This window comes from Crinia signifera, chromosome 11 (genome assembly GCF_055691185.1).
Source record: "Crinia signifera chromosome 11, ASM5569118v1, whole genome shotgun sequence".
Taxonomy (NCBI): domain Eukaryota; kingdom Metazoa; phylum Chordata; class Amphibia; order Anura; family Myobatrachidae; genus Crinia; species Crinia signifera.
This window is the reverse complement of record NC_139227.1, coordinates 45,901,343-45,928,961: the sequence shown is the minus strand read 5'-3', so window position 1 is coordinate 45,928,961 and position 27,619 is coordinate 45,901,343. Positions and strand designations below refer to the sequence as shown.

General features: G+C 45.4%; 1 protein-coding gene across 1 annotated transcript; it reads right to left on the bottom strand.

Moving 5' to 3' along the window:
* Positions 1 to 25,868, bottom strand: LOC146046399 (borealin-2-like). Its single transcript, XM_083165681.1, has 12 exons — positions 25,586 to 25,868; positions 10,821 to 10,949; positions 8,869 to 8,906; positions 8,721 to 8,778; positions 8,561 to 8,646; positions 8,410 to 8,467; positions 8,250 to 8,335; positions 7,721 to 7,788; positions 6,304 to 6,390; positions 5,674 to 5,791; positions 3,843 to 3,929; positions 1 to 184 (listed from the first exon to the last, which is right to left on the bottom strand). Exons 1-12 carry the CDS (start codon positions 25,722 to 25,724, stop codon positions 122 to 124), a joined length of 1,017 nt encoding a protein of 338 aa, XP_083021807.1. The 5' UTR covers positions 25,725 to 25,868; the 3' UTR covers positions 1 to 121.
* Between the last annotated feature and the right edge of the window lie 1,751 nt (positions 25,869 to 27,619).

Below are 27,619 nucleotides of genomic sequence, written 5' to 3'. Positions count from 1 at the left end.
CAGAATCAATTCATATTTTATTTCAATTTCACATATAAAAGACATACAAAATAACCACAGAAATCTTTTCCTCCTCCATCCGGCAGGTACCAGGGAATTCCGCCCACCGTCTCCTCGTTCCTTAGCCATGGCCAGTCCCTTGCTGCTGTGTTGAGGCTTTTGCGTAGAGATTGGTCAGCTGGCCCTAAAGAAAGCAGGCGACACACGGTATGTACTTAGTCTAGTCACCAGCCTTCGGATACAGCAACATCTCATATGCTAGTATGGAAACCCCTTGTCACATTCAGTTAGGGTGACCAACTCCTCCCTTTAATCCGGGACACATATTACACAGGTTCTGTGGCTGGCTTTCAGTGAATAATGGATGGTTCTCCATCTGATACTCGCCACCAATCGCCGTGTCTTGTCAATAGGATTTTGCATTGAGATTCGCCGTCTCTCGCCATGAGTGTATTCAATGAGAAGAATACATTTCTAGGTTAATTTCTGTGTGCCTCTCTGTGTATCACTCGCCATCTTTTCATGGTGAAGTGGAATGTGAACTTTTAAAATAATGATGTTGTTGTTTTTTAATTTGGTGTCAAAAAAAAAAAAAAAAAAAAGAAGGTACTTGTGTATTTTGACGGCGCCCCCGATGTCCGTCGTACGATGAACGGATCGCATCGCATGCCATGTACCCGATGGCATGCGGTGCGATTTTGACCCCCTATACGATCAAAAATCGTATAAGCACCCTAATGGGTGCTTACAATGTTAAATGCACCCCTACGCCACCCCCCCCCACTATAAACGTGAACCCGAAGCGTGGCGAGCGCAGCGGTACGCGTCCTACGACCTTTTCATACCCCCACTATCCACGTCGGCGTGGAGTTGAGAATAGAATAGTGTGGCGAGCACAGCGAGCCCGAAGCGTGGCGAGCCCCGCGAGGGGACGCGGATACCTTCACCGGTAAATGCGTCCCTTCACAGGTATCCGCGTCCGCTCGCTGCGCTCGCCACACTATTCTATTCTCAACTCCATGCCGACGTGGATAGTGGGGGTATGAAAAGGTCGTAGGACGCGTACTGCCGCCGCTCGCCACGCTTCGGGTTCACAATTATAGTGGGGGGGTGGCGTGGGGGTGCATTTAACATTGTAAGCACCCATTAGGGTGCTTAACATTGTATAAGCACCCATTAGGGTGCTTATACAATGTTTAATCGCATCGCATGGCATTGTATGCCATGTACAATGGCATACAATTTCAAAATTGTATGCCATCGTGCACTATCGTACGATATCGCGTCGCATCGCATGCGTTATGGTATGCAATGCGATGGGCGCCGCCAAAATACACAAGTACCAAAAAAAAAAAAAAAAAAAAAAATCAGGAGTTTTACATAGATGGGGGGGGGGGGGGGGGGGGGGGGCACAAGATCAGCTTGAAGAATTCATTCGATACATGAACAACAATGAAGCAGGCCTAGAATTTACCACCGTCACGGACAAACAGAAAGTGATCTTTCTGGACTTGGAAATATATACCTGCGATGACCAACTAGTGACAAAAACTTTCACAATGGAAGTAGATGGAAATAACATCCTCCCCTATGATAGTAACCACCATAACAACTGGCGAAAAAACATTCCAGGGGGCCAACTGCGCCGGATCAGAAGAAACTGCTCAGAAAACTCAACGTTTATGGAACAGAGCACTCAGATGATCAACAAATTCAAAAGAAAGGGCTACCCAGACCATCTATTAGAGAAAGAAAAAGAAAAAACCCAGACCCTGGACAGAACAGAGCTGATACAATACAAACAAAGAAACAAAGAAAATTCTGAAGCACCCATATCCTTCATCACTCAATATAATTCCAATCACAAAGCAATTGAACAAATAATAAATAAACATTGGCATGTCATTCAACTAGACAACGAACTAAAACCACTCATCCCTGAGAAACCAAGAATCATCTACAGGAAAGCCAGAAACCTAAAACAAGAACTAACAACAAGTTTCATTCCCATCAACGAACCAAGATAAGAAAAATCCAAGGGCTACTTCCCATGCCTGAACTGCATAAGTTGCAGAACCACAAGAAAAAACTCCACAAAACCAATGACCTCCTTCACCTCAAACCAAACATCGAAACAATATAAACAGAAACAACATATAAGCTGCAATTCAAAAAACATAATATATCTGCTAGAATGTCCATGTGGACTACAGTACGTGGGTCAAACAAAAAGAATTAAAAAAAACGAACAGCTGAACACATTTACAACATAAAGAAAGGACTCTTGACACACAGCTTGTCCAAACACTTCTGAGAAACATGGAAGAAACCCAGAAGAACTCAAAATTAATGCAATAGAACAAATCAATATAAATTGGAGAGGAGGGGACCATGTTAAAATCCTCAAACAAAATGGATATATGAACTAAACACTCTGCAACCCAAAGGATTAAACATTGACTTTGAACTGGCTGCCTTTCTGTAAATAATCCCCCTTTTTTTAGAAAAACATATTCACATCTCCGTTTTTCCTAAAAAAAAAAGATTGTCCGTTTCCGTTTTTAATAAAGTTTTTGAAATAAAGAAAGAAAGAAAGAAAGAAAACGAATAAAAACCAAGTGCCCACCAGCACCAGGCATCCTTGACAAAGAGAGCAAGCCTCTCGAAACGCGTTGGAGCCGGGGAACACTCAAGTCCGCACACCGCCGATTCCGGAAGTCATCACACCCGAACTTCCGGTAATCGCGGCATTCTCGCGGAGGTCCGGAAGACACACGGCGTGGAAGAGGAATGTGAAGCCAGAAGACCTAGGTAAGCTTAGGGATAGTTAGAGCTGCCGAGGATCTTCATCAATAGTGCTATACCATCAACCACAGCTGGGACCCGCAAAACCTTCCTTCCCCAAAAAGCCCTATAAGGGCTGTAAACATTTTACTAACCATTTTTCTTTTTCAGCGGCTAAGCACAACATCACTTACCATTATTTCTTTATTCCTTATTACATTCATTATCATTATTTCTCACCACCTATGTTACATAACCCTGACACATAAGCGCTTTTTTTCCCCCAGTTATCCGAATAAAGTAATATTAGTTACACTTATGGGAAAACATATTTAGGTTATACTAATATGCATTCAGCCTCCATCAATGGCCACACCCATTTTAGAAAAAAAAAAAAAAAAACACCACATTTACAGACACTTTAAAAGTCCAAAAGCAATGGTCTGGAAGCAATACTATAGATAAGTATACAAGTATGGTCTTGAGTGGTGTGTTACCTAAATGTACAACAGTTAAGTAAGCACCATTTTTAGCATACCTTCCAACTGTCCCACTTCCAAAAAACCGGGACTTTCCCACATCCTTCCCGGGGCCAGCAGTGTCTGCCCCCGCAGACCCCCAGCAAGCCACCATGGGGGCTATTGCTCGGCCACTGATGGATGGTACGTTGTTCACGTCCCCTATAGTACAGCTCCTACATCAGTGTTTCCCAGTTCCAGTCCATGTTTTACACACCTCTTCAGTATCACAACTTCATCATAATTATCTCCACCTGCGGATCTATTAAAGCAGGTCATCCTGTATGGAGGACACCTTCACAACAACCAGGAGATCTGGAAAACATGTTCTGCTTGGGGTCCATGAGAACTGGAGTTGGAGTAACATTGGCCCACATTGTTATCTTTGCATAAATGATTAATTAAATCGATATAAGAAGAGTGAGCACATTCGTCCCTTGCCCCAGTCAAACCCCTGAACGCAGTACAGCCGTTACATACTGCAGTGACAGGAGCATATACAGTACTGTGCAATAGTGAAGCCAATAGGAAATTACGTACCACAAGTGTGTGAATGTGCTGTACCGTGTCCTGTCTTAGCAGCTCCACATCCAGCGACTCCAGGTCATCAAAGGCCGATGACAGCGTCTTTAAAAAAAAGGCAACACAACAATAAAAAAAATTTGTCTACTGTACTAGAGGCCACAGAGGACAAATCTGACCACATATGCGGCCGTGCTTATTAGACTGTTCTCTCAGGAAGAACTCCCCAAATCCTCGAGTCCTCAAATGTTGCAAAAGCCAAATTAGCCTCATTTACAAAGCAGAAAGTTTTCGATTAACACCCAAAGTTAGTGACCAGTTATGCAGTGTTCATACTGCCAGTGTGAACACGACTTTTACCCGGCATTTTATTGCCGGGGACTGCAGCGCCAGACCCTGTTCTCACTGCTAAGGCAAATTCCCGGGGGAAACAGTTCTACCCAGTAATACCCGGGTGAAGCAGTTCCACCCGGGAATTTCATTAAATACACAGGTCCTTTTTCTGTGTGAAAGGGCACTGGTATTTCTTGTGTGAAAGGGCACACCTGTGTCGTAAATCCCGTGTCTCCGACCCGGGAATTGACCAGGGTCTAGCACACAGGATTTATGACCCGTGTTGACCCTTTCACACAGAAGAAATACCTATTCAGCAAATTACCAGGTAGAAATTGTCAACCCAGTAATTTGTTCTATGTGAAGGAAGGGGGGGTGTCAGGCTGCACCCGGCAAAATGCGACGGCATTTGAAATGTCGTGTATTTGCCGGGATTTTCATACTTTTCTGTCTGAAAGGGGTATCATTTGCCTTTTGACACTGTTTTGTTGTAGTATGAATGGGTCAACCCGTGTCTGCATACCCAGATCTTAGGGTTGGAGACTCCGGAATTTTGACACTGGTTGACCAGTTCAGACTGAAAAAAAAACAAAAAACAAAAAAACAGTGTTAAAAATGCAAATTACCGGGTCGACAGGCTAGACCCAGGAATTTGCCTTGCAGTGAGAACAGGGTATTATTTAGGGTGCATATGTCAACGTGCACTAAACAACTACGTTCTAACAGTTTCTAAACACTTCTGCATTATGAACATTAAAGTACAATATAGCCATCTGACTCTGGTTAATTGGATGCGGGCAGGACGATCCTGAATGCCTTTCCTGATGCTGTAAATCTACCTTAAGCTTCCCCTGCCGCTTCCTCCGTCTCAGGGACCGTTAGGGAATTGGCAGATTTTTGGCTGATTTTATTAGGATTTTTTATGTAGACGGATATCCAGATTTTTGTATATTTATCTTTATTATGAGTCCACAATTGATTCTATTTGTGTCTGCGGCTAATGATCATTTAACCGCTGCTCTCTATATCTCTAAGCGGCTTCTTAAAGTTTAGACGCATAACCTGTCTATATGTGCTGTAGGAGAGATCATGCAGCTATGGAACGCCCACATGGGCGTTCCAGCTTTGGCAGTATAGTCGCAAGGACGGCAGCATATCGATCGAACGTGCGTACACACTGCACTTTTGTTCCGATATGAGGCCGTCCTGTCGGATGAAAATTAAACAGCAAAGAACCATCGACCGACCGAGTATGGACGGTCAAGACAGTTTTTTGCCGTTTATCGCTCGTACGGGACAGTGTACACACATATACAATTGAACGGCTGTCCGACCCAGAACGGAAGAACGGCCCGACAATTGTATATATGTGTACCCAGCTTTAGTCTCCTTTTTATTTGGGGGAGGTGGGTGTCAGGCAGTAGTCAGTCATCTACAGTACATGGTAAACCGTATAATCAGGTCTTGGAAGCTTAGATGGTTAAGCCCCTCCCCCACATCACATGGCAGCCATTACCTGTCCATCCGTCAGTGGTATCTGTATGTAGGGGAGACCCTCATCTAGGGGCAGATTTTCACTCTGGTAAGAGAATGCTCGAGTCCGCGATGACCCGCTTGTAGAGGGGGCTGGATTTCTGGTGGGACAAGAAAAATCCAGGTACAGACATGATTAGCCATAGCAGAGGTAATCCATAGAACAATGTGCAATAAATATAGTTCCCCTTGGTCAATGGAGACTAACACTTGCTCAGGGTGGTATTTTTAGGTGGCCCTCACCAAGATCTCATCTATTACGGTTACACCTCAGACTAATGATCCAAAGTTTACGTGCTATTTACTGAGTCTTGGAGATAAAAAAAAAATCACCAGCCAATCAGCTCCTGACAATTTTTCAATCATAGCCTGTAACATAGCAGTACATAGACCCCTCAGTACCATTTGTGATACAGATCATGCTAAACATCCTGTCCACAATGCCACTTAGACTCACCACAAGCCATCCCCAAACTACCAAGTACCCCATGTTTCCATTTCTTTTTGCACAGTGACACATTAAGGGCTGGAGAGCACTAATAAAAGAGTAGGCCACACAAGAACAGGTGTGGACACTCTCCTCTCCCCCCTCCCATCCTGAACAATCGCATACCTTGACGTCCTAGACACCGTTCTCGTGGATGAAATGGTGGCAATGACCTTCTTGGGTGCCTTGTTTAGCGGCATAGCAGAGATGGACCTAAGTGAAACACACACTTATTACACACGAGGTAAAAGCCTAAACCGTTTCTGCAATTCTTCATAGGTAATCATTGAAGGTGAACAGTCAACATCTCCCACGGGGTCGATAGGGGCTGAAATCGCTGGGAATATGGTCGCTGACGACCATATTGCCAGTGATGGGAGTGTGCCCCAGCGATAAATCGCGGGGTGCGTGCTCCCGTTTTCAGCCCCATTCTAATTGCTGGTCGCAGCTGATTACCTCTGCGGCACCGCCCGGCAGAGGTTCCCTTTTATCAGCGACCATCTCTGGTCGCTGATGAAAAGGAGAAACTGAGCAATATATTGCTCAGCCATATATTGCCCAGCAATATATGGCTGAGAAATATATCTCCCCCGTATGTACGGGGCTTAAGACTTCTTGGCTCTTCATCAGGAGACACAAGTAACCTGCACAGGTGGGCATTGATAGAAGGGTGATGCTGGTGGGCTGAGCTACTGCATACCTGCCATAAGGTTGACCACTGGTATTTAAAATCTGGAGCCCAGCTAGAAGTTATGATGAAGCCCACATTAGTAGTTGTGGTATAGCTCACATGCCAGGTCTAGGTCACACAAGGGTTGTTCACTTTTTGGTGAAAATGTCAACAACTGATTATGTGGAGGAAAGGAGCACAGCTTTATCCCACAGGCTGAAGATAAGAGGGTTATAAATTAAGCTGGAATTCTCCTTTAACCCCCATACACTTCCCCTAAACCAACAGAAGGGTATAGCTACGAGCGCCACTTATGGACAACCACAGCATAGGGGCTGTGTACATTTATAACAGACATGGGCTGCAGGGCTGAGATCAAGTCACACCAGCCCAGGTATCAATGCCAGGGGAAACCGGGTTGGAGAGATGATTGGGTTCCACCAATCACTGGAGGCAGAGGAGTTAACTCTGGGGCACCTTCAAGTACAGTAGCACCTCTGTGGTTCCAATCAGGATCCTCTGCTCTTCCACTGGGGTACTGCGGTGCGCCTACTGCTGCTGCATTGTTAGTTAGCTCTATCCCAGAAGCCCCGCTTTGCCAACGCCTGCACCAGGAGACAGGATCCACCCAACAATGAATACAGATTCTGCAATGCTGCAAGTGGCTGAAACTTTTGAGTCTGACCCAGACCTCCCAGCTACAGACACAGCATAGCTGGAGCCCTGCCAATTCACTGTGGGCTCTGGTCCCTGTAGACCAGCTTAGACACTAGCTATACAATTCTGTAAGTCACAGTTTTTTTATGTATTGTTAAATCCTACTAGCCAAGCCTGATGCCATTAAGTTTGTATTATATGTTGAACTGATGATACCTGGTCATGGATACAGTTTTCTTCTCATTTCCACCAGTCAAAGAAACCAGAGATTTACTTTTTGGAACCTATGAGATGGAAGAATATAAATCAAGTATGAAACCAATCGATTCCAGGCAGCTTGCAGAATAGAGACCAATCCCAGGCAGCAGAAGAGTGTAGGGCAGGCATTCCCAACCACGATCCTCAAGGCACACCAACAGTGCAGGTTTTAGTGATATCCAGGCTTCAGCACAGATGGTTTAATCAGAATCCTTCAGATACTAATTAAGTCACCTGTGCTCAAGCCTGCATATCTACAAAACCTGCACTGTTGGTGTGCCTTGAGGACCGTGGTTAGGAATGCCTGGTGTAGGGGGAAAGCACAGAAATATCCTGGCTTTGAATTTCTCACTTTTTATTCTGATGGCACAAGCGGCTAATGACATGACATGATAGTTGTCTTGGTCCATTTCTCCCCTCCCCAGATAAAGGCTGCCTCTGTGGGTCACCTGGCGGTTTTCATTTACCAGACCCCATCCGGACTCACCTTTTGGACTGTCCTGGTCTTCTGTAATGTGGACATCACACTGGAGGCTGCAGGTTCCTGATAGTCTGCAGATGTGGCCTCCTTAGCTACAAGAAGAAAGCCAGCTGGACCAGAATTTCCAGAAATAAGTCTATTTAGAAGTATCTTTATGGGCACTTACCCTTCCTGCTGTTTTTCCTGACCAGTCTCACATCCGGTAGATCTTCCAAAATGTCTGCCTGCAATGCAGGAACATAAGCAACAGGCCATTAGTCACAAATGGCTGCAAATTCAGAGACCAGTACCAGGGAAACCTTCACAGCGGCATCTACCTTTTGGACTGTTCGGGTCTTCTGTAATGTGGACATCACACTGCAGGCTGCAGGTTCCTGATAGTGTGCAGATGTGGTCTCCTTAGCTACAAGAAAAAATCCAGCTGGACCAGAATTTCCAGAAATAGATGCACTTAGAAGTATCTTTATGGGCACTTACCCTTCCGGCTGTTCTTCCTGACTAGTCTCACCTCTGGTAGATCATCCAGAACGTCTGTCTGCAAGACCGGAACATAGACAATAGCTCATAAGACACTGAAGAGGACAAAATGGCCGCAAAGCCAGAGTCCAGTACCAGGGATGCTCACCCTCACAGCGGCATCCATCTTGTTTGTTTCCATTAGCTCTGGAAGAAAGAATTCAGTCTAACCGGGTAAGTGGAAATAGGTTCCTATGACTAACCTAGAACCCAATAAACAGTATAGAGAGGGGGGTTCTGGCCACAATACCACATACCTGTCACTTCTCAGAAATCTCCATTAGAATCCTCAACAGGTTAAGTTTAAAAAGCCCACATCAAGATTCAATCACCTATGTCTTATACTGTTGGGACCCAGGCTGGTAAAGTAGTAATGGCTAGCATCTATTAATTAGGTCTTACAGACGGTCTTTCCGTCAACTGTGGAGACACTATAGTTCTCCACCATTGATGGTGGAAAGTGTGCTGTGTCCCACCTTCCACACAGTTGCCGTATGACACGTGTGTGCAAGGTATAGTTGTCCATCAAAGCTACAAGTCATGGTTACAAAGGATTGCACCACTGAGTGTGAACTAGTCAATGACCACTGTTAGCAGAAAGGAAGCCTTTAATAGTCAGCAATGGCTTCTATAATCAGGGCAGCAGACAAGAAGTGTGCTGTAACAACAGGGTTGTCAGGATGAGTCCCTCCCTGCAATCAGGGTCTAACTACAACTTTCCTGGACTCCCATATTCCAGCACTTGGCTTTTACATGTCCACACCATTATATACAACCGACACCCGACCTCTTGGCTGCAAAGCTGATAACCCACTTATGTAGGAGCAAGTGCAGACCTGGTCATAATATGGGTAGATTTTGATGGCGTACATATAGTATTAGGCTTCCAGACACTGCTGTCCACCACCCCTGCCAGTAGTCTATGCATAGATGCCACCATGCGAGACATGAAAACATGGTATGGCCTTCTAGGAAATAGGATTGGATGAAACCAGTCATCCACCATCTATAGAGCAGTATGGGCGCTGAGCATGCTCACAAGGGGCCTAGGTTTGTGCCTGAACCTAGAGGTGAATTACCCCAATATACTGCAAGATAGCAGATGAGCAGAACCCCACACATCCAAATAAGGATGACATATGTGGAATATGTATAAACTGGAGAATATAAACCAAACAATGCTGTACATAGTGCACACTGTGCCACTGCCACCTGTCCACCCACCTTGGGCTTGCGCAGTGCTTGGCTCACCAGCGCCTGTGGTACACCAGCCACAGAAAGCCCTTACCCCAGGGGACACTGCACAGGAACGGTACTTGTGGAGTATCATGGCTCCCACGACCTTCATCGTATGCTAAAAAATCGCATCGCATGCGATGGCACCCGATTTTGCACTGAAATGCATCAGAATGCATTGAAATGTGTATTAAACTTGTGAAATGCCCCCAAATGCCATTTTTCATAGTGCACCACCCCCACTATCAACGTGAACCCGAAGCGTGGCGAGAGCAGCGAGCCCGCGAGGGGCGGCAGTACGTGTCCTACGACCTTTTCATACCCCCACTATCCACGTCGGCGTGGAGTTGAGAATAGAATAGTGTGGCGAGCGCAGTGAGCCACCGAGCCCGAAGCGTGGCAAGCGCAGCGAGCCCCGCGAGGGGACGCGGATACCTTCACAGCTATACGCGTCCCCTCGCGGGCTTCACAGGTATCCGCGTGCGCTCGCCACGCTTCGGGCTCGGTGGCTCGCCACACTATTCTATTCCCAACTCCACGCCGACGTGGATAGTGGGGGTATGAAAAGGTCGTAGGACGCGTACCGCCGCCGCTCGCCACGCTTCGGGTTGACGTTGATAGTGGGGGTGGTGCACTATGAAAAATGGCAAAAAAATGCTCAAAAATCGGTAAAACATCGCATTGCATCGTATGCCACTACATATGGCATACGATGCCATACGATGGGAGCCGTGATACTCCACAAGTACCACAGGAACTACCACAGGCATGGCAATTCCAGCAACATGAGGGGTGGATGCATACAACTGGAGTAAGACCACGTACTGTAATAATCCAAGACCTTCATCTGTCGTACAGACATCGGCATCTTCAGCAGTTCCACGTCCAATAGCTGTTCTGGAAGAGCAATGAGAGCGTCCAGCTCCTTCTTCACCTCAGCCATCCGCTCTCTCTCTAACCAAGAAGACAAAACAAACACTTGGTCTATGGTCAGATTCATCCAGCAATGACCACACGTAAAGGAGGACGATAATACCACAGTACGCTAGGCACACACTGGGCCCAATTCAGTTTTGTTCACAAAAAAATGCAAATGGACAAAACCAAAACCACACTGCTCTGCTGGTGGGGCAGATGTAACCAGTGCAGAGAGTTCAGTCTGAAATCTAAATGCAGATTGTATGGGAGCAAATGTAATTTAGTAAATTGCTCCAAAAATCTAGAGACTGACAAAGGCGGTTGCTCAGATAGGTGCTACACAGATTGAGCCACCGTCATCTATAGCGCCACCGCGACCGTCTCTGTACACTGTTCACAGAGCTCGAGACACGCAAGTGTCTCACACGCTCAAATTGTTGCGAATGGGGTACGCAAGCATCCCACAGGCATGCCAAGAGTGGTATAGATCAGTGTTTCTCAACCTCGGTCCTCAGGGAACCCCAACAGTACACGTTTGCAGGTCTCCTCAAAATCACAGGTGAAATAATTAGCTCCACCTGTGATCTTTTAAAATGTGCCAGTGAGTAACTGTGAGGTGACCTGGAAAACGTACACCCTGAGGACTGAGGTTGAAAACTACTGGTATAGATGGCAGCGGCTCCATCTGTAGCTGTACCATCGGTCAGACAAGGTGCGGTAGTTGAATCTGTTTAGTTTGAACAGTTTAACTGAATGTTTTTGTCCATTTTCCTGGGATTGTGAGTAAATTGCAGATAGTCATTTGTTCCCTTACAGGACCAGATTTCCAGTCCAACCAACTAGTTAGGTGAAAATATGTCTCGTGTAAAAATAGGTGCAGGTCTGGGGTTGGATCAATACGGGTGCCCAACCCGGAACTACGGAATATGGAAGTGATGTCGGTGCGTTCCACCCATTATCTAGATCAGTGGCTCTCAACCTTTTTTCTCTCCCGTACCCCTTGATTAGGCTTTTCATTGAAGAGTACCCCCTCCTCTCAATTTGAAATATAGATAGTACTTACGAGTGCAGAAGAAGTGAGCGATATGCCTATCCTTATATTAAGGAGTAACGGATAGGAATTGTGCCCTTCCATGTCTGGTCGCTGGTTGTGTATCGTCTCCAGGGTTCCCATTAACACCTGTAATATTAATGCCGCTGCTTCCTCCACCTGTGACAGCACAGGGCAGATGATTGCTGATGTCTGAGGGCAGCATGGGAAGCTCCCCGTAGATTGATAGTCAGGCAAAAGCACAAGGAGACACTGATGATGCTGAAGACAGAACCGTTACACAACATGGTTCTTCTCCATGGCAATAGGTCTTCTACCATCTAAATACTTTTTTTCATCTTCCGTCATTACCAATATTATTTTCAAGTACCCCCAACTGGTATGCAGAGTACCCCCAGGGGTACTAGTACCCCAGGTTGGGAACCACTGATCTAGATGATAATGCTCCTCTAATATTACCCATATTCATGTTTTGTCATAATTGATAATATGCGCTCTACTGCGTGAATGTGGAGCACATAGAGTTGTTATAGTATACTGTCAGGCTGTAACACAGCCTGTATGCGGCTGCCCTGCTGGGTGAAACGCATTTTGCGGAAGTGACAATGTCGGTGGAACGCACCGACGTCACTCCATGGTCCCGCATTGTCGGGTTCTCATGGACGGCTGCTGGATGGAACGCATTGTACGGAAGTGACAGGCCGGTGGAATGCACCGTCATCACTTCCTTGTTCCGTAGTTCCGGGTTGGGCACCCGTTCTACACTTATGTGATGTTTAGCACGCTGGAGTAGAGGGGACGCCATGGCAGCCACAGGTATGGTAGTCTGTTGTTGAGCCTTCTAGGCTCCCTTAATTGTTGTAGATTAGTTTGACACAGCTGCAGATCATGTGCAGCATCAGTGACCTTTATTAGGGGCGCCCCAGGCACAGCACACCACACTGCCTCCTGCACTGTTGCTGAGCTGTTGTGTTGCGTAGATGCCTGTCTTGATAAAGGACTGTGTCCAGTCCGAAACGTCGACTTACTGTATGCTGTAATGGTGATGTATTAAACCATTTATCTTTGTTGAAATACTGGAGTGTGCTCTCTCGGCTGATCTGTTTGCTATTGGCCCTTGGACTTATATATGGTACACATGTGGTACCTTAAGTGAAGCACCCCGCCGTTGCTTGTTATCCTGATTGGGAGTGCGGACCCTCCCGATATAGATATATAGATATTACACAGACTTGCTGTATGCCTGACGAAGGGGCCTAGAGCCTCGAAACCTTTGCACAAATAAATGTAACCTGTTTTCATCAATCCTGGAGTGCCGTGCGATGTATCACCCATAGTGGAATCCGTCTATCTCTATGTGGAAAATAGCACCTAGCTTGCCCACACCTTTGCCTTAACAGATATCAACAAATACATCTTTATATTAAAGGCCAACTACTCCTCACCTCTATGAGGTGAAGTAGTGCCACGCAATGGATTAAATGACTCCTTTGTGTGCTAAAAGGTCATAACAGAAAGTAATTGTTGTAGGGACACTGAACTGTTTCAAACGTGATGGATATGGAGAGAGGGCGCTGTGAGGACAGAGATTAGAGGTAGGAGCAGATAGGGTCTGGGGAGTTTTTAGCCTAAAAACGATAACTTGCGAAAGTGAAAGTCCAGCGCAGAAGCAGTAATTGTTACAGGCTTTTAACTAGTATATACACAAGCATTTTAACCCCTTCATGACAGAGCCAGTTTGTGCCTTCATGACAGAGCCCTTTTTTTCAAATCTGACATGTCTCACTTAAGTGGGGATAACTTTTTTTTGCTTTTACTTATCCCAGTGATTTTGAGATTGTTTTCTCGTGACACATTGTACTTCAAGTTAGTGGTAAATTTTGGTCGATACAGTCTGTGTTTTTTTGTGAAAAATACCAAAATATCGTGAAAAAATTGAAAATTTAGCAATATGCAAAATGTTAAATTTTCTGCTTGTGAGACAAATAATCATACCACTCAAAATAGTTAATAACTAACATAGACCATATGTCTACTTTATGTTGCCATCATTATTTCAACCCCCTTTTCATTTTTTTGGACACTAGGAGGCTTCAAATATGACTAGCAAATTCTCAAATTTTCAAGAAAATTTCAAACACTGATTTTTTTAGGGACCAGTTCAGTTCTGATGTGACTTTGAGGGACTTGTATGTGAGACACCCCCATAAATGATGCCATTTCAAAAACTGCACCCCTCACAGTATTCAAAACAGCATTTTGGAAGTTTGTTAACCCTTTAGGTGTTTCACAGGAATTAAAACAAAGTGTAGGTGAAATTTCAAAATTTCTTTTTTTTTGCAGAGTTTCAATTTTAATACATTTTTCTAACAAATACAGTAGATTTTACTAGAGAAATGTGACTAAAAATTGATTCCCCCAATTCTTTTGTTTTCAAAAATATCCTATATGTGGCCCTAGTGTGCACGTTGACCAAACCACAGGCTTCATAATAGAAGGAGCACCTACTTGATTTTGGAGCCTCCTTTTTATGAGATTTTTTTTTAGGCACCATGTAGGTTTCTAGGCACCATAAGTGCTAAAAGTTAGGAACCTCCCCCACAAGTCACCCCATTTTGCAATCTACACCCCTCAGGGAATTCATCTAGGGGTATAGTGTACATTTCAAACCCCCAGGGGTTTCACCAATTTTGGTACAACTGGGATGTGAAAATGAAAAATTACATTTTTTTACACAAACATGCAGTTCTGGCTCAAAATTTTTCATTTTCACAAGGAATGAAGGAGACAAAGCACCCCAAAATCTGTGCCCCAATTTCTCCCGAGTACGGCAATGCCTCACATGTGACCAAAAAATACCAGTTGGGTGCATGGCAGGACTCAGAAGGGAAGGAGTGATTTTTGGATTTTGCAGCAAAGATTTTGGTGGAATGAATGGTGGGTACTATGATGCATTAGCAAGACTCCCAAAGCACCAATACAGTGGAACCCCCCCACAAGTCACCCCATTTTGCAAAGTACACCCCTCAGGGAATTCATCTAGGGGTATAGTGTACATTTCAAACCCCCAGGGGTTTCACCAATTTTGGTACAACTGGGATGTGAAAATGAAAAATTACATTTTTTTACACAAACATGCAGTTCTGGCTCAAAATTTTTCATTTTCACAACGAATGAAGGAGACAAAGCACCCCAAAATCTGTGCCCCAATTTCTCCCGAGTACGGCAATGCCTCACATGTGACCAAAAAATACCAGTTGGGTGCATGGCAGGACTCAGAAGGGAAGGAGTGATTTTTGGATTTTGCAGCAAAGATTTTGGTGGAATGAATGGTGGGTACTATGATGCATTAGCAAGACTCCCAAAGCACCAATACAGTGGAACCCCCCCACAAGTCACCCCATTTTGCAAAGTACACCCCTCAGGGAATTCATCTAGGGGTATAGTGTACATTTCAAACCCCCAGGGGTTTCACCAATTTTGGTACAACTGGGATGTGAAAATGGAAAATTACATTTTTTTACACAAACATGCAGTTCTGGCTCAAAATTTTTCATTTTCACAAGGAATGAAGGAGACAAAGCACCCCAAAATCTGTGCCCCAATTTCTCCCGAGTACGGCAATGCCTCACATGTGACCAAAAAATACCAGTTGGGTGCATGGCAGGACTCAGAAGGGAAGGAGTGATTTTTGGATTTTGCAGCAAAGATTTTGGTGGAATGAATGGTGGGTGCTATGTTGCATTACCAATACAGTGGAACCCCCCCACAAGTGACCCCATTTTGCAAACTACACCCCTCAGGGAATTCATCTAGGGGTATAGTGTACATTTCAAACCCCCAGGGGTTTCATCAATTTTGGTACAACTGGGCAGTGAAAATGAAAAAAATACATTTTTTTACACAAAAATGTACTTCTGGCTCAAAATTTTTCATTTTCACAAGGAATGAAGGAGACAAAGCACCCCAAAATCTGTGCCCCCATTTCTCCCGAGTACGGCAATGCCTCACATGTGACCAAAAAATACCAGTTGGGTGCATGGCAGGACTCAGAAGGGAAGGAGTGATTTTTGGATTTTGCAGCAAAGATTTTGGTGGAATGAATGGTGGGTGCTATGTTGCATTACCAATACAGTGGAACCCCCCCACAAGTGACCCCATTTTGCAAACTACACCCCTCAGGGAATTCATCTAGGGGTATAGTGTACATTTCAAACCCCCAGGGGTTTCACCAATTTTGGTACAACTGGGATGTGAAAATGAAAAATTACATTTTTTTACACAAACATGCAGTTCTGGCTCAAAATTTTTCATTTTCACAACGAATGAAGGAGACAAAGCACCCCAAAATCTGTGCCCCAATTTCTCCCGAGTACGGCAATGCCTCACATGTGACCAAAAAATACCAGTTGGGTGCATGGCAGGACTCAGAAGGGAAGGAGTGATTTTTGGATTTTGCAGCAAAGATTTTGGTGGAATGAATGGTGGGTACTATGATGCATTAGCAAGACTCCCAAAGCACCAATACAGTGGAACCCCCCCACAAGTCACCCCATTTTGCAAAGTACACCCCTCAGGGAATTCATCTAGGGGTATAGTGTACATTTCAAACCCCCAGGGGTTTCACCAATTTTGGTACAACTGGGATGTGAAAATGAAAAATTACATTTTTTTACACAAACATGCAGTTCTGGCTCAAAATTTTTCATTTTCACAACGAATGAAGGAGACAAAGCACCCCAAAATCTGTGCCCCAATTTCTCCCGAGTACGGCAATGCCTCACATGTGACCAAAAAATACCAGTTGGGTGCATGGCAGGACTCAGAAGGGAAGGAGTGATTTTTGGATTTTGCAGCAAAGATTTTGGTGGAATGAATGGTGGGTACTATGATGCATTAGCAAGACTCCCAAAGCACCAATACAGTGGAACCCCCCCACAAGTCACCCCATTTTGCAAAGTACACCCCTCAGGGAATTCATCTAGGGGTATAGTGTACATTTCAAACCCCCAGGGGTTTCACCAATTTTGGTACAACTGGGATGTGAAAATGGAAAATTACATTTTTTTACACAAACATGCAGTTCTGGCTCAAAATTTTTCATTTTCACAAGGAATGAAGGAGACAAAGCACCCCAAAATCTGTGCCCCAATTTCTCCCGAGTACGGCAATGCCTCACATGTGACCAAAAAATACCAGTTGGGTGCATGGCAGGACTCAGAAGGGAAGGAGTGATTTTTGGATTTTGCAGCAAAGATTTTGGTGGAATGAATGGTGGGTGCTATGTTGCATTACCAATACAGTGGAACCCCCCCACAAGTGACCCCATTTTGCAAACTACACCCCTCAGGGAATTCATCTAGGGGTATAGTGTACATTTCAAACCCCCAGGGGTTTCATCAATTTTGGTACAACTGGGCAGTGAAAATGAAAAAAATACATTTTTTTACACAAAAATGTACTTCTGGCTCAAAATTTTTCATTTTCACAAGGAATGAAGGAGACAAAGCACCCCAAAATCTGTGCCCCCATTTCTCCAGAGTACGGCAATGCCTCACATGTGACCAAAAAATACCAGTTGGGTGCATGGCAGGACTCAGAAGGGAAGGAGTGATTTTTGGATTTTGGAGCACAGATTTTGGTGGAATGAATGGTGGGTGCTATGTTGCATTACCAATACAGTGGAACCCCCCCACAAGTGACCCCATTTTGCAAACTACACCCCTCAGGGAATTCATCTAGGGGTATAGTGTACATTTCAAACCCCCAGGGGTTTCATCAATTTTGGTACAACTGGGCAGTGAAAATGAAAAAAATACATTTTTTTACACAAAAATGTACTTCTGGCTCAAAATTTTTCATTTTCACAAGGAATGAAGGAGACAAAGCACCCCAAAATCTGTGCCCCCATTTCTCCAGAGTACGGCAATGCCTCACATGTGACCAAAAAATACCAGTTGGGTGCATGGCAGGACTCAGAAGGGAATGAGTGATTTTTGGATTTTGCAGCTCAGATTCTGGTGGAATGAATGGTGGGTGCTATGTGGCATTAGCAAGACCCCCGAAGCACGGTGAAATGATGAACCTAATAATCCATAGATGTGTGGTATATTTTGAAACACTCCTTTATACATAGGCCGGGTTTGTCGGGGCAAGTTTCACAGTGGAAAATAGTATCCTTTCTTATTCCCTTTTTATAGCAAACTTTGCACCTTTTTTGTGTCCTGCCCTTTCTTGCAGTGGAGGGGATTTCGTTGGGAAAATGCTGCCCTGGTACAATACGGGGGCCAGTACTAGAAGTACTGGGGCCCTCTGCCTGCTGATTCCCAAATATTAGGCTCTTTATGACTTCCTCTTGAAAGTGCATAAATGTCCCCCTCTGGCCGGTAGAACGGAATAGCACGTAAGCGTTATACAGTGCCATCTGGATGATATACACGGCCAGCTTCTTGTACCAGATATTTGTTTTCCGCAGGGCACTGTACGGCTTCAGTACCTGATCTGAAAGATCCACTCCGCCCATGTACTTATTGTAATCTAGGATACAATTTGGTTTTGAGGTGTGGGTACTGGTACCTCGTACAGGGATGGAGGTGGTACTGTCTCCATGAATTGTTGTCAGTATAAGGACATCCCTCTTGTCCTTATATTTGACCAACAACATATTTTCGGTGCATATTCCCCTGCTTTCACCCCTTCTCATTACTTGGGCAATGTGCGTTTTGGGGAGGCCTCTTTGGTTCTTGCGCACAGTACCGCAAGCTGCTGTACCTCTTGAACCAAGGGCCTTAAACAGGGGGATGCTGGTGTAAAAGTTATCCACATAGAGGTGATAACCCTTATCCAGGAAGGGGTGCATTAAATCCCAGACAATTTTTCCACTAACACCTACGAGGGAGGGGGGGCATTCTGGTGGTTCAATTCTTGAATCCTTCCCTTCATATACCCTAAACTTGTGGGTGTACCCTGTGGTGCTTTCACACAGCTTATACATTTTTATGCCATACCTTGCCCTCTTACTGGGAAGGTACTGGCGGAATTTAACCCTTCCTTTAAAATGTATAAGGGACTCGTCGATACTAATACATTTATCAGGGATGTATAGCTCTGCAAATTTGGCACTGAAATGATCAATGACCGGCCTGACTTTGAATAGCCTGTCAAAGGTGGGATCATCTCTGGGTGGGCACTGTGCATTATCGGTGTAATGTATAAATTTATGGATTGCCTCAAAACGAGCCCGGGGCATGGCCATACGGTGAAATGGGGTGCTGTACAGAACATCTGTACTCCAATATTGCCTAATTTGTGGCTTTTTTACTATGCCCATGTGTAACACCAGACCCCAAAACGTCATCATCTCTACTGCATCTACAGGGGTCCACCTAGCAAATGATGACGTGGGGTTTTGAGCAATAAACTGCTGGGCATATAAATTAGTTTGGTCCACCATTAAATTTATAAAATCATCAGAGAAAAATAATTTGAAAAAGTCAATTTCTCTGAGACCTGTTGAATCAAATTGGATTCCTGGGATGGCCAAAAACTCAGGAACCTGGGGCTCAAAATTGTCTGGTGGTGGGGTCCATACGAGATCAATTATTGGGGGGGGGGGTCTCAGCTGCTCTACGGGGGCGTCTTTGAGGGGGTCCCTCATCACCAGAGGAGGAAGAAGAGCTTAAGACGAATCCTTCAAATTCCCCGCTTGCCTCACTGGCTGTGTCAGAGTCAGAGGCAAGCATGGCATATGCCTCCTCCACTGAATACATTCTCCTGGATGACTGGGACGACATTTGGGATGACATTTGGGATGCCATTTATATTTTTGTGTTACTGGTAGTGAAATGTTTCAACACGTGTATAGTGTAGGGGGGGGGTACAAACTTTATTTCAACCCGGGGGGTATGTAGTGTGTGGTGTGTATGTAGTGCAGAAAAAAAAAATACAAAAAAAAAAAAAATTGAAGGGTTAAAAAAAAAAAAAAAATGGAAGGGGTTAAAAAAAAAAAAAATGGAAGGGGTTAAAAAAAAAAAAAAGGTCCTGCGCCAAAAATTGAGCACAGATGTTGGTCAGTAACGTCCGTCACTGAACAGCGCTCAAAGGCAACAGGAATTTGATCAAAAAAAATAAATAAATAGATCAACCCTGTGCCGAAAAAGCTGATCAGTGATGTACGTCACTGATCAGCGCACAGTGGCCACAGGACACACACAAAATCACAGTGTGTGTAAAAAAAAAATTTAAAAAAGACCCCACAGCACTCACAAAAAATAAAAAAAGGTGATCAGTGATGCGACACTGATTACCAGTGAGGGGCAGCAGGTGCACAACCTTTGGTGCAACTGGCAGCAACTGACAGGTATATATAAAAAAAAAAAACTCTGTACCCCCAAAAAGTTGCTGATCACCTCAGATATAGTGATCAGCACAAAAGGCGGGGGCAGCAGACACAAAATTTAGCACTCTCTATCACTCTCTGTCACTATCTCTCTCTATCTCTCTATCTCTCACTATCTATCACTCTATGACACTGCAGCAGCAGCACTGACAGGTATATCTATATATAAAAAAAAACCTGCGCCCCCAAAAAGTTGCTGATCAGTTAATTTATACTGATCAGCACAAAAGGGGGGGCAGCAGTCAGTTATATAAAAAATATATAGCACAATCTGTCACTATCTCTCTATCTCTCTCTCTATCTCTCTCTATGTATCTATAGCTCTATCACACTGCAGCAGCACAAAATATAGCACTAGGCCTCTCTATCTCTCTCTATCTCTCTATCTCTTTCAGTTATATAAAAAATATATAGCACAATCTGTCACTATCTCTCTCTCTCTATCTCTCTCTATCTCTCTCTATCTATAGCTCTATCACACTGCAGCAGCACAAAATATAGCACTAGGCCTCTCTATCTCTCTCTATCTCTCTATATCTCTTTCAGTTATATAAAAAATATATAGCTCTCTCTCTCTCTCTCTCTCTCTCTCAGCACAAAATATAGCACTAGGCCTCTCTATCTCTCTCTATCTCTCTCTATCTCTCTCTATCTCATAACTATCTAATAACTCGCAGCAGCACAAGATGTCACAAGATGTCACAAGAATAAGCAATATCTAGGCAGTGATCAGGTAAGTATTTGGATGGGTTCTGGTCAGTATTGGCGGCAGCTGGGCACGGTGACCGCACTGCACGCTATTCCAGACCGGAATGGCGTCTGCAGTGCAGTCACCGTTAGTTTAAACCCCCCTCCTTGGCTGTGATTGGTCCGTCGGTCCGACGGACCAATCACGGCCTTTGGGGGCGGGCGGGGTGAGGTGGGGTGACACCAGTGTCACCCTTACACCCCGCGGTGATTGGTGCTGTACTTTACAGCACCAATCACCTCCGATCCCGTGTCACCGGCGAACGTTATTCGCCGGTGACACAGAAAACGCTGTGAATGGCTGTTCACACTGAACAGCCAATCACAGCGATCGCCGACGGGGGGGCGGCATCGCAGCCCCCCCTGGGCATGCACGGACATGTCTGCTGTCAGGGACAGCAGACATCGTCCCTCTGTCACTGCGTCTCTAGACGCAGTGACAGTTTTAAGCCATGACGTATATATACGTCAACGGTCGGGAAGTACTTCCCGGCCATGATGTATATATACGTCAAATGTCGTGAAGGGGTTAAACCAAGATATTTATGACTTACACAGGTTCTGTGGCTGGTTGACTCAAGTCTGCTTTTCATCTGGTTTTATTCAGCCACAAAACCTGTGTAGTCCATGAGCGTCCCGTCACCTCATTTTCTGGCCCTATTGGTCCCATGGTTTTGTTTAGGTAAAAGGAGAAATATCTTTATTCCTAAAAATCTGAGTTTACAGTCATGCATATGGTGGCCTCACCAAGCATACTGTAAAGCCCTGTACACACACACACAGATTTGCTTTAATGTTAGATTTTCTATTAGATCTTTCCATTCAATTTGGAATTAGATCTGTACTTTTGCATTAGATATCGAACTCTATATACATTCATGGTACATTGTACACATTCGATTTAGTAGATTGAATTAGATATTTCCTTGGCTGCACAGTAGATTTTTCTGTTAGATTTTGTGAAAACGGGAGCGCGCATCGAATGTGATACAAAAACCATTTGATTTCATTTAGGATTCAATTCGATTTTGGTTATAGAAGATCCGAAATAAATAAATAAGAAGGATGCATGTGTACAGGGCTTAAGAGTACGCAGACAAGGCCAGCACCTGAGTATACAGTAATAAATATGGCAGCCTCACCCAGCATACTTTAAGAGTTCGCAGATAATGCCAGCTACAGAAACAGCGCCACCAGTTACAGAGGTGACAGGCAGGTTAGAGAAGATGCCCCTCTGGGTGCTACAGGATTACCCTGGAGGCGGAGCTCTGCGAGTTACCAGCCCTCCAAGCGCAGGTGCGGCTATTCCTTCAGCTCTGGAAGGGATACGGACGGCCACTCAATCAACACTCATTGGGTCAACAGGCCTTAGCTCAACACATGAAATAGGTTGACACAAGCATTAGGTCGACAGGCAAAAGGTTGACATGAGTTTTTTAAAAAAAATTGAGCTGACAGGTAATATTTCATATCCTACTATCCACTACGGCGTGGACCGTGCCCGAAGAATGGCGAGCCATGTGAGCAGAGCCAGATTAAGGTCTAAATGGGCCTGGAGCTGAAAATTATGAAGGGCCTATTATGCGCAATAATAGGGGCCAGCACCTAATAATGTGGGGGGCGTGGCCAGTGTTCTGGTTGGGTGGTGTGCTCATGGGTGTGTCTCTATTTGTGTAACTACTTTCAACTAATTACATATGCCTGGAAAAGGCAGGGGGTTGGCATAGGAAAAATGCAGGGATATATATTGGCGAGTGCCCTCCAAAGGTGCACCCACAGGATGCTGATGTCCTAAGATTGTAAGATACTTGCGGGGTGAGGCCAGGGGCGTAGCTAAGGGTTCATGGGCCCTGGTGCGAAAGGTCAGCTTGGGGCCCCCCTACATACAACAAAATTGTAGAGCCGCAATAGTTTATTCCTAAATGTATTAAAAACCCACAAACATTAAAATCAGACTTATCCCTCAATGCCCTGAACATTTATTTACATTATACGGAGTAAGTAGATGCAGAATATTTGGAAGCCCTCTTAAGAAAAACCCAAGAAACATGTTATCTACACTTACAGTCAATGTCATTGAAATCTGACGCTTTTCTCCTGTACACTTCCCAAACTGCAGCTTTCACTGACCTAAAGTTGTAGTCACAAAGTAGGCCATGCCAAACCAAGAACCTGAACTGGTAAGATTGTACCACCCTGAACAATGTGAAGCTTATGATGAAGACAAACAAACATATGAGAGTAAGGTGAGTGAGGTTGATGATAGTTATTATACTAACTGCCCTCCAGGTGAGAGGAGACTTACGTGTAGGCGGCGGCGGCACACACGCGAATACGCAGCGCGGCAGCGGCGACTGTCCTTCCTCCAACACCGCTCTGACTGCAGCCGTGTCCCGTCCCCAGCCGCAGGCAGCCAATAGGAAGGGGACCCCTTGCCGCGTGACGTCAGCGCGACGCACGGGGGCCCGCAAAGCACCACTGGGAACGGGTGCTGTTCGCTTCCCTCTTCCAGGATGGCCGGACAGTGGCGGGGGTTGGGCCCCCTGGCTCAGGGGCCCGGTCGCATCTGCGACCGCTGCGACCCCTGTAGCTACGCCACTGGGTGAGGCAGCACTCCAGTCATAAAAAAAATACTGAAAGCCAAAACTTAGTAGATAACATTTTATGTGGTCACCTACGTTTACCACACCATATACCGGGAAGCGGTCAATATGTCGGCGGTCGGAATCCCGACGGTTTAAATACCGATGCCGGAATCCGGACCGCCGCAATGCCAGCACTTTGTCTCTCTTTGGGTGTCCACGACACCCATAGAGGGAGAATAAAATAGTGTGCCGAGCGTAGCGAGGCACCAGGCTCGCTGCGTGGCCAGCGCAGTGTGCCTGCAAGGGGGAGCGATCCACAGTCCCCCCTTGTCGGCATTGCGGCGGTCGGGATTCCTGCGTCGTTATTTCGACCGCCGGGATTCCGACCACTGGCATATCATACCGGACCTCATATACTCCTTATACAAATCATGCAACAAAATAGTAACCCCTTTATACTGTACTTGCCTCTTACATATTATGCCACATGGAATGAGCAAAAATCCACACCGACTGAGCCGAAATTCACACTATGGCACACGGATTGAGTCATAATCCACATTATGACACACAGATTAAGGCAAAATTTCCATTTTCCTACATGGATTGAGCCAAAATACACACTATAACAAACAGATTGAGCAATAATGCACAATATGTTTCATAAACAGGGGCATTGTGCGCATTCAAAATTACACCATAATGCCCATTGCATATTAAGCCACACAGCATAATGTTCATTGAGTATTAAGACAAACACCATAATGCCTACTAAAAATGATGCTACATAAGTGCTGCTTACCTACATGCTCATTGCCAGGGGTTCCATGCTCATTGCCAGGGGTTCCATGCTCATTGCCATGTGGGATTGCATGCTCATTGCCAAGGGGGAATACTTGCTTGCGGTAACTGGGGACAGCCACCGCCGGGCAGAAATGACAGCCATTGACAGCCGGACAGAGAGCAGGGGGCTGCCCGGCTGTTTTCAGAGCAATGCAGGTCCCGGCTATTTGAAATAATATCCCTTTCACACTAGAAAATGCAGGGATTCACCCAGGCTGGCCCCTATTACACCAGCCTAGTTCCTGTATTTTCTGGAGTGATGAGAGAAAACTACCCCCCCCCCCCCCCCCTTTAAACAACCAGCTATATCTTTGGAGCCAACTGACCCATTTACATGTGGGCTTCGAATGATTTTCAAATGATTTTGGTCCTGTGAAACTGGGCCATTTGGTTCCAGAGAACAGCCATAAAATTACATTTCAGAAATGAAAAAAAAATCGGTTTACCCGCAACATCTCTGAACCAATGAACCCATATGGACCAACCTGGTATCAGATTGAAGGTCCAGCAATTTGGGTTAGACTGAGATCAACCTCGAGCTTCTGTGATGCCGTTGGAACCAGGTGAGGGTCGGAATTTGCGGGTATCATGTTATCCTATGGGGAAAATGTTCCAGCTTTGCCTGGCGATATCTCCAGTTCCCGGGAGGCTAGCAACACGGGGCTGGTCTTGTTGGAAAGCCCTGACCATCAGCTACAAAATGGGCCTATTTGGAGAGTGGGCCTAGAGCTGTAGCTCCATCAGGCCCATTGTTAATCCGGCCCTGCATGTGAGGGGACGCGGTGCACTTTGGTGTCCATTTCAATTTTCAGGATAAAAAAAAAGGGGACATTAAAAACTAATGTCAAGCTTTTGGCCGTCAACCCAAATAACCCATACCCCTGAACAAGGCCATCAGAGCGCAGCATAACAGTAGCATTGTAGCCGTATGCCTATAGGCGGAGATCCCCAGAATACATCCAGCTGGGTCAGAGCCCCCATAATAACCCCCTGAGTACACCAGCGTCATAAGACAGAGCATAGTACAATATGTGTGACCCGCACTCACTTTGCTGTGCGAATTCCTGCATGAAGAGGCGGATTTTCTCATTCTTCTGTTCCTGCAGGGGGTCCACCATCCCCACCCCAGAGTATCCACTGCCCTTCGCCCGCTTGGTCCTGCACCTTCTTTCTCTCTTCGGAGGCATTGTGTCACAGAGCTTACACTCTACTACTCACAGGAAGCAACACAACAATAAAAGCCAGCAGCCACCTTCCTCCTGTGCGCTGTAGAAGAACTGGGCTTCCCAGTAAGTGTATGGCCACAGTCACCTGTGCTAGAAAAAAATCCCTCCACCCTTTCCACTAATAAATGGGTTCTGCACAGGTGACAGGAATCATACATTCCCAGGGAAATCCAGGAGTGGAGCATTTTCTCCCTCATGGAGATGGTCAGGTAGGCAAGTATGAGTATATTGCAGGCATTCCCAACCACGGTCCTCAAGGCACACCAACAGTGCAGGATATCCAGGCTTGAGCACAGGTGAACTAATTAGTATCTGAGGGATTCTGATTAAACCATCTGTGCTGAGGCCTGGATATCACTAAAACCTGCACTGTTGGTGCGCCTTGAGGACCGTGGTTGGGAATGCCTGATGTAATATAAACACTGACATAAGTATCAGGGGTCAGAGAACTGAGTTTTTGGATGCTGTAGAAGGGAGTATGGAGTTGGAGATGGTTTTAGTAAATGTTGGAAAAACACATGAGGGGAGAGGGCCCTGCTCATTATAACTGGAAGGAGCAGGCAGACAAGGGTGACACAGATGGGGTAGACAGTGAGCGTGGAATGAGGATGAGAGATAGCTGGGTTTGGGGAAGAAGTGGGGTCTTGAGAACTGTATTAAGTTTTGTGGAGAGTCTGAGGCGGAGAGGTGGACAGTTCGGCTATGGATCATTGGACAGACAGTCATTAGGTCAACCACTGAAGGTCAACATGGGGTTAGGTCGACAGGGTCATTAGGCGACACATGCATTAGATCGACTTTGGCAAGGTCAACAGTCAAAAGAACAACATAAGGGTTTTTCACGTTTTTTCATCCCGAATGTTGACACCAGTCGACATGGACACTAAAAAAGCGTACCGCGTCCCCTCGCTGCGCTCGCCATCTTTCGGGCACAGCACCTCGCTATGCTTCGGAATCTATTTTATTCTCCCTCTATGCCCTAGTGCAGGGCTGGGCAACACCGGCCCTCCAGATGTTAGTGAACTACACATCCCAGGATGCTTTGCATTAGTTTTGCTATGTGGCCATGCTGAAACTGATGCAAGGCATGCTGGGATGTGTAGTTCATCAACATCTGCCCTAGTGGATGGTAGGGCATGATATACCGCTAAACAAACCCTATGTTGACCTTCAGTGGTTGAACTAATGACTGTCACCCTAGTGAGCATATACCGGAGAGTTCTGGCGAGGAAGTGGCAGGTGAGGCACAGACTGTAATAATAGTTACATGTGGGGTAGGCATGTGAGGGGGCATATAATGGGGAGGGGCATAAACATGAGAGGGGGCATGTAGGGTGAGGCGGGTCATGTGACGAGGGGGCATATGCTGACAAGGAAAGTTTGATATGGGGGTGAGGAAGATAAGGAGGGGTATAGACTGGTTAGGAGGTGGGGTATGTGGGGTCAGGTAGGTGAGAAAGGGCAGACTAGTGAGGTTGCACAGACTGGTGAGGAGGTGGCATAACAGGAGAGGCATAGAGTACTGAGGAGTCATGTGAGGCACATAGAAACATAGGGCCTTATTCTAGTTCACTCTTACTGACAAAATCCTTCTTAGATGGACAAAACCATGTGCATGGCAGGTGGGGCAGATGTAACTTGTGCAGAGAGAATTAGATTTGGGTGGGGTTTGTACTTCAAAGTGAGATCTAAATTGCAGTGTAAAAAGAAAGCATCCAGTATTTTCCCTGCACAGAAACAAAATAACTCACCCAAATCTAATTCTCTGCACATTTTACATCTGCCCCCCCTGCAGTGTACATGGTTATGTCCATCTAAGAAGGATTTTGTCAGAAAGAGTGAACTAGAATAAGGCC